The 14,178-nt window shown below is 40.1% G+C and overlaps 1 protein-coding gene across 1 annotated transcript in view; it reads right to left on the bottom strand.

Moving 5' to 3' along the window:
* Nucleotides 1-1,715: 1,715 nt before the first annotated feature.
* Nucleotides 1,716-14,178, bottom strand: part of CKAP2 (cytoskeleton associated protein 2) — a 13,186-nt gene continuing 723 nt past the window's right edge. Inside the window, exons 2-10 of the mRNA XM_009998355.1 lie at nucleotides 14,156-14,175; nucleotides 12,125-12,212; nucleotides 9,869-9,944; nucleotides 7,305-8,104; nucleotides 5,296-5,482; nucleotides 4,425-4,592; nucleotides 3,518-3,590; nucleotides 2,445-2,835; nucleotides 1,716-1,953 (exon numbers count right to left, since the gene is read on the bottom strand). Coding sequence (XP_009996657.1) covers nucleotides 1,716-1,953; nucleotides 2,445-2,835; nucleotides 3,518-3,590; nucleotides 4,425-4,592; nucleotides 5,296-5,482; nucleotides 7,305-8,104; nucleotides 9,869-9,944; nucleotides 12,125-12,212; nucleotides 14,156-14,175 — 2,041 coding nt within the window. The remainder of the gene's footprint in view (nucleotides 1,954-2,444; nucleotides 2,836-3,517; nucleotides 3,591-4,424; nucleotides 4,593-5,295; nucleotides 5,483-7,304; nucleotides 8,105-9,868; nucleotides 9,945-12,124; nucleotides 12,213-14,155; nucleotides 14,176-14,178) is intronic.

Raw genomic sequence — 14,178 nt, forward strand, 5'->3', positions numbered from 1 at the left:
CGCCCGTGCCCCCCGTTCCCGCCCGGCCCCTGGGGCCGCGGTGGGCGCGGGCACAGCCTGGCCCTGCTGCGGGTGACCCTCGGAACGTGCCCGTGTAGCTTATACCCCGAGCTTCCTTAAGAGTCCACGTTGCACCAAAGCTACGGTGCAAATCCCTGGGAACAGTGTCGCGATTGGTTTCTCCAGCAATAACTTGTATCGGTGTAGCACCAGTGACTGAAACTAACGACGCCTCGGATCCCATGAATTGTACTTTATTTCTTTTTATCTATGGAAATGTAATGGGTAGGTAAGGAAGAGTAGGTAAAACTTTAACTACAGGATACTCTATAACAAAAGATAAGGAAATGGCTCAAGAGAGACAAAAACAGCTAAAGCTGCTTGCAAAGCATGAAACACTGGGGCAGGTATGTTGGCATAATTATTTTCATTTATTTTTTTCTCCAGGCTGGAAAAAAAAATCCAGGTTAAAAAAAATAAATCAAAACAATGCCCCTGAGCCTGAATTCACACAGACCCAATCACTGCTCATGACAGAGCAGAACACAATGTCAGCACAACCACAAGATGGAGCAGAGTTAAATCCTCCACCAGAGAGCATCAGAAGCACCCGCACAGACCATGTTCTGACTGAGATGTGTTTCATCCTGTGGCCTTGTAGTACTACAAATAGATGCCTGGACTTCCTCATCAGTTACTGAAGGGGTGCGTGTGTGGAGAGTCTGAAGAAAACGTAATGCAACTGTATACTTGAAGTTTGGTCTCTTGTTAGATGCAAAGAGTGTGTTTCTTCTGCAAACAGAAGATTTTAGCTAGCGATAAGGACTGAGGTCTGCTTAGCACTGAAATCTGAGTTCTCAACTAAGGTTTAAGTTACAGTTCATTTAAACTCCGCATACTGAAGATACAGGAACATCCTCTGCTGAATGTGAAAAGTTTCACAATGTTCTGCTTTGATAATTCATTTCTAATAACAGATTAAAATAATTTTCAGAATTCCAGTTTCAAGTGATGTTCTACAATTAGGTCCCAGGCTAAAGCCCATAAATCAAGAACAAACACAACTCAGTTTATTAGTTTAATAAGTCTACCGTATTACAGACTAATGCAAACCAAAATGACAACAGTCACATAATGCTTAGTGTATCAGACCTTATCTAAAGGAGATTAGTTATCAGAATTATTAGTGATCAAGTAAAGGGATTAAACTCAGTTTTGTAGAAATACCGCCTAAAACTGGATACAGCAGTTTAAACCTAATATACACCTTGCTAGCTGATTTCCGTTTTCAAAAGTAAAGGATGCTACAGTAGACACTGTCCTACTGGAGTGCCTATGTTAATTTTGGTTTTTAAACTGAAAGTCAGATTGTGCAATTCTGAAGAATTTATAGGAATTGCAGCAGGAAAACAGTCGATATTAGCAATACAATACAAAGTGTTATATGAAATATGAAAACTAGTGCTTAATTCAGTATTTAATGAATAATTTTGAACATGAAGACACTGCTTATAAGAACTAAAACAGATCAGATATACCACAATTTTGAAAAGGTAGAAACTTATAAATTCAAAAGTTTAGCGACTCAGGCATAGATCTTAAGCCATCCATGCAAGTTTTAGATAGCTCCTCTCTTAAAAGTTGCTAAAAACAAACAACCCCAACCCTCCTTAGAAGGACCCAATTTTTAGCCACATGCAGCATTAATGCTATTTTTACTCTTCTACTTCAGCACTTGTTTCTTTGAGTGCATTGCTCTCTTTGTGGATAAATGCAGTGTCTTGTGATTCCAGATCTCCCAGCTGTTCCCATGACAAGACACATGGATCGTGATCTTTAACAGCGTCAGACGGCTTACACATCTTCTCCCGAATGCGTTGAGAATATCGCAAGGGAGTTACAATTTTCAGGCCTTTAGCACTGGAGTAATTTGCCTCATGTTGCATCTTCACACTTCAGAAAAGAAAAAAAGCACACCACTAAAAATAGGCACACCATCTTACAGATTACCTCTGTAGCATCTAGAAGAAACAGCAAGTCATGATTCCTATTCACCTCTTTACTAGTCCCATAGCCAAAGGAAATGGGAAACTGGCCCTTTCCCATTCATACAGTTAAAACCAGATGTACAACTCTTCTTGGACAAAATATTTTAACCTGGAGAACCTCCTGAGAAGAGTTACCAAAGATTAAGTCCCCTCCATTCCATCAAGGGGAAACTGCTCTTTCTTCTAAGGAGGCCTAGTGGTTTCTTCAAAGAAACTTTATGACAAAAAAAATAATTTAAATGTTAGTTGTTTTGACCTGAGATTACTACCTAAGCAATCCTAAAAAACTAAGTGTTTGAGAGCTTTTAACTAGGTGTGCACAAGTGCAGTGCCTCCTTGTTTTAACAGGACACAAACATGACTGTTACTGCAGACACTGCAAACTTCCCATCTTACCTCTCCAAGTATGGTGTGGTAGGTGGATTGTGTCTCATTAAATAAGATGTGTCATCCTCCTTCTCAAGAGAATTAACTGCTTGGACTGCATCTTTTACCCCATCCTCATTCAGCTCTTCTGTTCCACTTTTTCCTTTCTTTTTCTTAGATTCTTTAGTCTTGTTCTTTTTCTTCTTTTTTGGCAAGATCTCTTCTCTTGGTTTCAAATCTAAATCAGTTTCTTCTTTTTTGATCACTTCACTGTTAGTCTCTACCTTTATGTCATCACTTTCTGCTTTTTGGTCATCAGAGCCGAGATCCTTGGAAGCCTCCCCAGCCTGCTCTACAGGTGAATTTGGTTCCTTGCTGACTTTCACTGCATCACTTAAATTAGTTTGTATTACAGTTCCCCCTAAAATATTAATATTGAAAAAAGTACAATTGTAATTAGTTATAATTAAAGAGATGTTAGATAGATCTCTGAAATCTTAAAGCTTTACATGAGAATGAAATTTAAGTATGTATTGAGCTTGAGTCTTAGCAATTTAAATTACTAGTTTTAGTCACCTGCAACCTGAAAAATCAGGCTTAGAACATCCTGAGAAGTCATTCTGTTCCTTCTCAAGCACAGCAGCTCTGAGAAAGTACTTTAGTCAGTTTCTGGGATTAAATACTTGGCAGGTTACATTATATTGAATGGGGAATGTATATGGCTAGTTTGCCTCCAACGTTGAAATATTTACTGCCTTTAAATGACACTGTGCCATAACATGCATCTGCTAATGAAGTAGTTTGTGTGTCAAAGGTGCAACTGATTTTTAGCTTTTTGATTACCAGGTAAAATAGCTGAACGACATTGCTCTGATAGAATTTAAGTAGAACGTTTAAGTAGAACGTTTGAATATAAAAGCATCTCTACTACTCATTTTAACATGCCCACAATTGAAAAATATTAGTCAAGGTTGTTTTCAAAGACAGCTGAGTACAAAATGATCACAGAAGCTTCCATAAAATAAAAATTAATATAGATACAAACAGTTTAGACAGCTTGTGTTGCCTGTTAAGCCAGATGTTTAACTAGAATATTGACTTACCATCCTCAGACCTGAAAAGGCTTTCATTATTTTTCATGCTATCTATTAGTGCATGTCGTAGTTCATCTTTAGGCTGGAATAAAAGTTGCATTGTTTTAGAAAAACAATTCCAAAATGAATAAACATTTCAACTTACTTGGTATAACAGTTACAGGGAAAGTGATATAGATCACATGATGCTCATGTTACAAACCCTTTATTTAATCCTGTTCACACGCAAGTCAGGACACACATGAATCCTGTATTTCTGTATTTGGTGCACTAAGGTTGTATTTCACAAAATCACAGAATTGTCATGATTGGAAAAGACCTCTAAGGTCACAGCCCAACTATCAAAACAGAAAAAACCATCATGTCCACTAGATCATGTCCTGAAGAGTCACGTCTATGCAGTTTTTTAATACCTCCAGGGATGGTGACTTAACCACCTCCCTGGGCAGCCCATTCCATTCCCTAACTACTCTTTTGGTAAAGAAATTCTTCCCTAGTATCTAGTCTAAATCTCAGCCAGCACAACTTCAGGCCATTTCCTCTAGCTCTGTCATTATTTATTTAGGAGAAGAGGCCCTGAAATCTTACTGAGAGTAAAGCTCAAGAATTATGTCCATCACTAAACATAAAACTAAATTCTGTTTTGGGTTTCTAGTGATACTAGAAATCTCAGTCCTTAATTTCTTCTTGGAGGAACATCATACGGTATTTTGATGATCCTAAACATTTCATCTTAAAAGTAGTAAGGATCTAGAGTGTTTACAGAGTAAACCAAATTTTTTTTATGTTTAAGTAGGTCATATGGCTCTCCTACTACAAAAGGATTTATTAAAATCAGAAGCAGTTGTATTTTGTATACCATACTCTCGTGCATTTATATTTGTTAATCTCACACACTTCAAGACAAACTGCTCACCATTGCTCCTTCCAAAATGGCCTCCTCAAAGACAGCAATTATCTTTTCAACAGGGCCCATCTGTTCAAGACGCATACAACAGATCCAATATTTTGCAAGCTTTTTTTCCCCAGGAATGCCCTGTGTCAGATCTTCCAACTTCGCACGTATTTCATCACCTTGACATCCCTAAAGTCAACACATGAGCAGAGATTTAAATGCAGAGTTCTATCTTAGAATCAGAGAATCATAGAATGGTTTGAGTTGGAAGAGACCTTTAAGATCATCTAGTTCCAACCCACCTGCACTGGTCCAGACACCTTCCGCTAGATCAGGTTGCTCCAAGACCCATCAAGCCTGGCCTTGAAAACATCCAGGGCTGGGGCTTCCACAGCTTCCCTGGGCAACCTGTTCCAATGTCTTACCACCCTCACACTGAGTAATTTCTTCATAATGTCTAACCCAAATCTCCTCTCTTCCAGTTTTAAGCCATTATCCCTTGTCCTCTTGCTATAAAGCCATTGTAAAAAGTCCCTCCCAAGCTTTCTTGTAGACCCTTCAGATACCGGAAGGCCACTGAAAGGTCTCCCTGGAGCCTTCTTCTCCAGGATGAGACTTGAACTTAAGATGAATTACCTCATAGTTACTCCCATTACATTATAGCTTTTCTACTTTATTACATTACCATTATTGCCTAATCTCATTGGTTAGTCCAGTAAGTGAAACTTAAGAACTTACTTCTTCAGGTGTTGGCAAAAAGCTATGATATTGCTTAATTGGGGAGCAATTAGTCCTCAGATTAGCATCAAATTCACAGATCCAGCACACCTGTAGAACTTGCATGTTACAGGGACCTATATGGTTAGAACATGACAGGCGAAGGACTGAATACCTGTTCAGTTAACTGCAGACATTCTTCAAGAGTCTTGTTGACCTTTTCATTACGTAATACACGCTCTAGAGAATCCCCAGAGGAGAATTCTTGTTCTTCACTTTTAGAGTGGGGTCCCAGAAGTGCAGATATAGGAGGTCTCCTCATAACTTTTCCTCTCGATGCCCTCCATTCATCCAAGCGAGCTCTGTATATAAGAATATTATTAGCTGTAGCAACAGATGTTTTATCATTTTTTACATTGACTGACAGTAACTAGGGTAAGTCATACAAAGATGTACTTGCCAGATAGTCCTTGAGTCTTCTCCCTTTAATCCTAAAAGGAATACAGCTGCCTTTTAGCCCTGCATGGAAATTTCAGAACTATGCATATCACTGTTTGCTTTGAGTCTAGAATCATGGAATTGTCAAGTCCTTTTCTGCCAGGCAGCTTTCAAGCTACTCTTCCCCAAGCCTGTAGTTTTGCAGGGGGTTGTTGTATGTATGTATATGTACAGCTTTGTCAAACAGCGAGATGGGAAAACATCAACAAAGCACATAAACAACGATAAAGAAACTCAGGCTGGCCCAAAGGTACAGCTGGAAGGGAGAATTAAGTATGGATAGCAAGCAAAGATTCCTCACAAACGAAAAGCTCACACTCTCAAGGAAACTAGTGTGATCTTTGCTTCTCAAGAGTTTTGAAACCATAGTCAAGAAAAGGCATTAGCAAGGAAACAACTAATACGATCTATCCTCTTCTATTCCAGATTTCTATTTTTCTGAAGCACTGCATCAAGACATTGAAGTAATACCGTGTGTGATGACTTGAGTCTGGAAATTTTCTGCTTTGCTGCTGCACTACTTAACTGCTCTGCAGCTTTAAACATAAATTCTAACTTCTCTCTTCTCATGAGTGAGAGAAATGCTCCACATTGGTATTAAGAAATACGGAAACACTCTGACTGAAAGTTCTGTACCATCACCACTTGACTAGTCACAGCTCAGCAAGTTACAAGCTGTAACTGTACAACTCAGGAAGTTTAGGCTTCCAAATATATGCTGTATTTTACCCGTATAAAATGTGTAAAATGTCCTCTTTGGTGGACGAATATAAAGCAATAATGTGATGGCAAAGAACTGCACTTGAATCTCTTGATATAAATTTTGGTAACCATACAATACTGTCAGGATCCTCTCTTAACTTTAGCTATATTCTTTAATAGGTCCAGAATTAGATTCTGTATGAGAACTAAGACAAATGTTTCTTGATCAAATTTGAAGTAGTGGAGGAGAGACATTAGGTGACAAATTTAACAATCCAAAGTAATTAAAGAATTTTTCCAATTTGTGTTTAATAAAATCCCAATTATTTTTAATCAGCCTAATGTAAATCTTCATTGTTGTGCTTAGGAAAAAAATAATAATCAAGAAATATTGTAAAGAAATTGTGCCCGATGTATCAACCCAAAAGGTTATCTCTAATGAATGTATTGAAAAAGCTGTTTAGCAGCATTACTGCCACCATGACAATATGGAAGGTTTACAAATTAACACACTGGATATTTAATGTTAGCATCCATATTCTGTCAGGCCCTCCTGTGACCAGTCAAAATGTAGCTTTGATTGCTGTGACTAATAAATAATTATGGTTAATAACATTGCTTTACTTTTTTTTTTTAAAGGAGTGGCATCCATGTGCAATTCACTTACAGGTTGATCTGTCATGCTTAAAGTTGTCACAACACGTAGCCTAAAAAACAAAGAGCTTGAGCAATATACAGTTTATGTTTGTAACTGCACAGGACAAGCCATAAGCCTGAAGAGCTGGTGCAATTAGTCTGAATTCTGATTTCTCAGTATTAAGTCTACAGTTTTAGTCTGCTGCCCTTAGGCATTAAGTCAGACACTCAAATATCTTATTTTTCAGTGCATATATGTCAAGAAATAGAACAGAATAGGTATTGTTGGAAAGAAAGTCTAAATACCTCCCATGATCAAGCTACTCATTAACTGAGTGGTTCAGTTACCTTCTCTCTTCCGCTGACTCTTTTGGCAGAACAGATTTTCTGTTGCCATTAGTTTTAGAATTCTGTCCCAACTTTGTAGCAGGATCAACAGAAATTGTTTTTGCTGAAGCTCCTGGTCTTGCATCTGTACATTTCTTCACTCCTAGTACTCTGCGGTCAGAAATGTTAGAAGCAGCCTTCGTTGGCTGTGGTCCCCATCCACCCACCCTTTTTTGGATTGTTACTTTCTTTAGTGCTACAGCAGATGTCAGTTGCTGTTTCTTCAGATGAGACTGTGAGTTAATAGCAGCTTTGTCAGTTGGTTCACCCTGGAGTGGGAGGATACCATTTGGTTTTACAGAATTCCGGTGGTTTGTGATTTTCATGGTCTTCAGAACTATACCAGAGCTGTCCGTGGACAAAGAACTTGCTGCTCGTTTGGCAGCAGAAGGAAGGAGCTTCTTGTCTGGCAAAGAACTCTCTTCCACCTCACTTTTTGGTGTCTTTCGGAAGGAGTTTATCTTGGATTGGATAACTTTGCCACGGTATGTACCAAGCACTGGTTTCTTTGGAAGGCTGACAGTTGAATTTTGTTTTTCTGCAATCAGTTGCTTCTCTTTTCTGCGTTTTACTTGCAAGAAGGACTTGCTGAGTGACATATGCTGAGATTTTATGTCAGTGGCTTCATGATCTTCAGTACTATAGTTGGTGCCTGGTACAGAATTTGTCAGTGTGATGGTGGAAGAGTTGAAAATAATGTTTTTTTCTGCGGTTTCGCTTGATTGATCCCATGACAGTTTATTAGCATTCTCTTTATTTTCCTGAAATCAAAAGCATATTCATGGATATGTCAGAAGTACACCCACAGTGCAAGTTACATGTTTCCAAAGAGGCTTTCACTCCTCTACAGGACTAAAGGGATTAACAGTTAGTGCCACTTTAAAAGCTTCTACAAAAGTAGTTTATTTATACTGAGTAGAATACTTGCAGAATTCACATTAAAAAAAGTCAAAAAAAGATTATTTAAATTCTGCCTTGGAAGTAAGAAGGCCTAACTTGAGGCCTACACTCTTCTTACAGAGGCAAAATTCTCAAACCAACTGCTGGCTTCTAACTGCCAAAATTATCTTTTAAGAAGAGTCATCAAGTAGAAACTTGTTTTAGGCTGTATATAGTCACAAGTAGTATCTCAACTTGCATACATCATCACTTAATGGCATTACTATTCCTCCACTTAGTGTGGATAACCTACTAACACCAGGTAGCAAGTAAAGCCTTTAACTAGGGCATTAGGATATATTACCAGAAAAGGGAGAATTTTTCTTGCTTCTGAGCGGTAGGATGGTATAATTAGACACATGAGTTTTATATGGCCTTACTAGTCCCTGAAACTCTCAACCATATGCTGTCAGCATAACCCTAGCCCAGAGGCCATGAGAATGGGGACTAAGTCCTTTCCTCCAAAGATGATGCCCTACAGCAATTAATTCAGCATTGTCCAAGTAGCAGCTTATGGAAGACTGAAAGAACGAAAGGCAAGGAAAAAAAAACACAACACGTGAATGGCACATGGAACCCTGCAGAAGCTGATATTCTTCCCCTTGAACATGCCCTTGAATTGTAAGAAAACTGCACTGTGTCTTACTTCCTGGTCTGTCATTCTGGCTTAGAAGTCAGATTTGACAAAGTCAGTAACTAGAGCTTGAGTGAAGGGGCTTCTATTTAAGGAAGCTATGCAGTTTAACTCAAATGTAAAAATCACATGATACATTAACACACAGCAAATTATCTCCCTTCAGGAAATTTCTAAAAACTTTCTTCTCAGTTTTGAATTTTTTCTTCTTAACACTCAGTTTTGAATTTCTAAGATTTTGCTTTCCTCCTCAGATAACACCAAGTCTCTCAAATCTTTTGAAGCCAAATCTTAAAATCATCTAACATGAATGCAGGTTTTGTGTTTTTTCCTCACCTTTCCCTTACAACATGTCTGGACAAAAACCTGTATTTTATTATTTCTAAGCAGTAGAACAATATGCATCTTAATTCTGGAAAAGTGACACAAAATGATATAGTGAAATACACCCTTGAACTCTTGATTAAGTTTTAGCATCTACTTCCTACTACATTAGATTTGCCATCATCACAAGTGAAAAACCACACACATTGAGTTTTGTTAGTTGTTTTTCTTCCAAGCAATAAATAATTCTCTACTCTGGCAGAAAGCCTTGCTCAGATTTTAAATAACTTCCCCGAAAACTGAAAATATATCCAAAAAGTTCTGAGAGTTTCAAGAAAAGTTGTTAAAATTTAATCATTATTTGAGCAATAGTGATATCCTCTTTAAGCTGCTCTCAAGTCAGGTGCAAACTGAATATCAATATGATGTATTGCATACAGTAATGCAACAGTTCTCCAAAATACACACAATAAGCAGCCACTGAGTAAAGCTTTAGCAACTGTACCTCTGCACCTGAAAACTTCTCATGCTCTGGAGGTTGTATAAATTAATTACAGCTTAAGTGAGTGGAATGTTGCAGCCACAGAAACAGTGCTATGAGCATTAGAGTTATCAGTCAAAAACTTACCATTTTTGGCTCTGGAGATGCTGAGAGCTGTATTTTGTCTTGCAGTTTACTGCTAGTTGCACTCCTAGTTCTGCTACTGCTTGAAAAAAAAAAAAAGACATTAAATCATGTTGCAACAAAAAGGAACGTATTTTAAGACTAAGTTCATATGATCTAGGTGACAGTGTGCAGGCTGAGTTCTTTTCTATTCAGCTTGTACTCTTACTTCAGGAAAAAAAAAAAAAAGGGCTAAGCAATGACTGATTGATCAGGGACCAGACTGCAAAACACTGCTCTTGCGCCACAAAGAGCTGATTAAGAGAGGGGGAGAAACGAGAACATGCTTACTGCAGGTGCCATTCTCATGTTTAAGGATGAAACACCAACCTGTCTGGCCTGATACATCAGCTACAGAAGGTCAAGCTTCTAAACACTGCAGTTGAGGGGGAAGAAGGAGCAGCACAGGGAGCTGAAGTTCAGCTACTTCCACCATTAGAGACCAGGCCATTTAAGGCAAGCCTGAACAAGGGTATATCATTCCTACCTCACTGACAGGTTCCAAAACCTGCTGTCAGTCACCAGAGCTGGCATCAGACTACCCAGTAACAAAACCGCCAAGACCAGTATTGTTTCTTAGCAACTATGAAAATGTAGTGACAGCTCAGAAGAAAAACATCCCAGTTTAAAGTTACAAAATCCAAAGTATTCCCCAAATGCTTTATGGTGGATTATATGAATCATGTAGCACTGTTGCATGTGACTGAAAATTAACATTTCAGTTGGCAAATGATATCTTTGCATCAAATGATCTACTGGAAGCTCAGCTGAAAATAAAGGTACATTAGTAAAAGATAAAGATAATTAGCAACATTAAAATGCTGGAGAAAGCAGTCTGCATCATGCTATTACCTTCATGTCACCTATGATAGAGAACTAATGTTAAGATCAGAAGTCATAGAATCATTTAGGTTGGAAAGATCTTTAAGATAATTGAATACAACTGTTAACATAGCACTGCCAAGTCCACTACTTAAACCATGTCCCTAAGCACCATGTCTATGCATCTTTTAATTACCTCCAGGGGTGGTGACTCAACCACTCCCCTGGACAATCTGTTCCAGTCCCTGACAACTCTTTCTGTGAAGACATATCCAATCTAAACCTCCCCTGGTGCAACTTGAGGACATCCTCTCATCCTATTGCTTGTTACGTGGGAGAAGACACCAACACTCAACTCACGACAACCTTCTTTCATGTAGTCAACAGTATGGAACAGTTCTCAAAAGAGAAATATCTGCAAAATCAAAGCATTTGTCAGCCTGACATACATGATGGCTCTAAACAATGACTTAACTGAAGACTATGAAAAGCCCTGGAAATTAGTAGCCAGAGAGGAAGCTGAAAGTAGGGAAAACTAAAGCTAAATTAAGAGTTTTGCTACAATGAACCTAATTGACACTGATTCTCTAACACAAGATAGCTTTCTACAACATGAAAGCACAGGTCTTTTCCTACTACACAGAGCAAGTCTTTGACAGATTATATTTATCCTTGTCATTTATGTGCATTTTACATTCAAAAGTAATTTTTCGGTTAGATTTCTGCTACCAAAATAGTTCTGTGTTTTTGAACGCAGGACCACGCCTCTTTTGAGTACACAAAATGGCAAGCCTTCCCATTTAGATGGGAACAAATTTCAGACTGAAATTCATTGTTAGCAAAAACATTGCAACACCATAAGCTAACATTAGAGCTAAAACTCTCTATACTTCTTCACACCACTGTCTTCTCTAGAGAAAATTCTGTTGCTTACTGCATTTCATACTAAATTTCCAGATCTTAGACAACAGCAAGAAGATTTAAATTCAAGTCAATAAAAAGTAGCACTACTAATTGGTGACAGGTGCCCACATTCTCTTTGCAGAACAGTATGCCTACCTGCTGGCCATCACATTGGCTGGGTTTTATCACAGCATATTTGCTTTTAGCAGAAAATCATGAATTAGTAACTACAGAAACACAATTAAGGTATCCTGTCCTGTCTCAGTCTTTAGAGAAGCAAACAATATACTTCATTAATTGCATCTATCATGCAATTGGTTAACGGTAACTTATGGTATTTGCTGACAATGAAGAACTTTAGGAAATTCACCTGGTCACCAGTTTCATTCCATGGTTTCAGCTTTTGGTTGAGGTTCTCTGTAAGAACTGCTATCTATATCTTTCCCACCTACCATGGACCTTTCAAAGGGAATGCAAGCCATAGCAAAATACTACCTGATTGATGTCTGGTTTTCTTGAATGGGCACACCAGAAAAGGTCTTTTTTCTTGACAGATATTCTTCAACTTTCTGTCTTCTTTGTTCTAGGGAGTTAAAAAAAAACAGAACTTATTACACTTTCAGCAAGCACATATTTCAGTTATGACAGTAGCAACTTAAGTATAGCACACATGAAAAACATCATGCATGTGAACTCAACTGACCATTTGTAAAATCATTTGTTTCTCTTCAGTTGCCACCTGGGCATCTGCACAAATGTTGTACTAATGGGTGTGTTAATATCAGCACAAAGTGATCCTGAAAAGGTCTTAAACCAGCTGTCACTGTCTTAATAGAATCACTGAATCATTAAGGTTGGAAGGGACCTTAAAGATTATCTAGTTCCAACTCTCCTGCCATGAGCAGGGAACCCTACCTCCAGACCAGGTTGCACAAAACCTCATCCAACCTGGCATTAAAAACCTCCAGGGATGGACCATCAGCAACCTCCCTAGGCAACCCATTCCAGTTCCTCACCACCCTTATAGTGAAGAATTTCCTCTTAATATCTAACCTAAATCTCCCCTCTCTCAGTTTAAAACCATCATCCCTTGTCCTATCACTATCTTCTCTGGTGAAAAGCCCTTCCTGAGCTTTCCTGTAGGCTCACTTCAGGTACTAGAAGGCTGCTCTAAGGTCTCCCCAGAGCCTTCTCTTCTGTAGGCTGGACAGACCCAATTTTCTTAGCTTGTATTCATAGCTCCAGCCCTTTGATCATCTTGGTGGCCTGACCCTCTCCAACAGGTCTGTATCTTTCTTGTGCTGAGGACGCCAGAACTGTGCACAGCACTCCAGGTAGGCTCTCACCAGAGCAGAGTAGAGGGGCAGAATCACCTCCCTGGCCCTGCTGGCCACACTTCTTTTGATACAGCCCAGGATGCAGTTGCTCTCTAGGCTCCAGCTCACACTGGCAGGTCATGTCAAGCTTCTCATCTACTGTCACCCTCAAGTCCTTCTCCTCAGGACTGCTCTCTAGCCATTCTCCCCCCAGCCTGTATTCGTGCCTGGGGTTGTGCCAACCCAGGTGCAGGACCCTGCACTTGGCCTTGTTGAACTTCATGAGGTTGGCACTGGCCCACCTCTCCAGCCTGCCAAGGTCCCTCTGGATGGCATCCCTTCCCTCTTGAGTGTCAAACACACCACACAGCTTGGTATCACCCATAAACTTGCTGAGGATACACTCAATCCCACTGTCCATGTCCTCAACAAAGATGTTAAACGACATAGAAAGTCATTCCAGAACAGGACACTTTCCTATGTTTCTGCTGGTTGCAGAGACTTACATTCTTCACAGGACCATATTGTTGATCTTTTTCAGAGCCGTTTCCTTAGTCCTGTAGGGAACTAATGAGATTGGCTTGCTGGAAGCAGCTGGGATAAGATGATCCTGCCACCCAAAGCAAGTTCAAGCATCCACACAGCCAGTCTAGACAGTTTCTACAGACTACAACTGTTTCACATACAGTAGGATGTGAAAGCAAGAAGCTAAAGCATCATCTTTAACTCAGAAAAGCAATTCCTTTATGGCATTCGGGTAAAAAATTGTCACCCCACACAACGGATTAGTTACCCTCTGATCCTCCTCAGAGTATGGGGGCATTGAAAGAGGCAAGTTCTTCCGCAGTGGCACAGCGGAGCCTGAGACACAGAGCCAGCAGCGCGGGCTGGGACTCGGGCTCCCTGCAACACTGCCTTCCACCGAGAAGACGATGCTTTTTCAGCCCAGCTGCCCGAGCCGCCGGGCGCTGCCCGACAGCTGCTTCTGAAGAGGCCAGACACCTGCCCGGAGCGTCCTAGGGCCTCGCAGGCACCTCCGGCCTCAGACAATCTGGCCTCACAAGAGAAATACCGTTAACCTAACGCGCAGAAGCCCAACCGGAGGGTGACGCCTCAAGCCCTAAGGCGCTCGCCCCGGCCTCTCGCTCCCCCCGCGGCCTCCGGAGCCAGGCGGGGCGGTGAGGGCAGCCCCGGCCGTGGGGCTCCTTACCTCGGTAGGCGGGCTCGGACCTG

The sequence above is a fragment of the Chaetura pelagica genome, unplaced genomic scaffold (assembly GCF_000747805.2).
Source record: "Chaetura pelagica isolate M959 unplaced genomic scaffold, ChaPel_1.0 scaffold105, whole genome shotgun sequence".
Lineage (NCBI taxonomy): Eukaryota > Metazoa > Chordata > Aves > Apodiformes > Apodidae > Chaetura > Chaetura pelagica.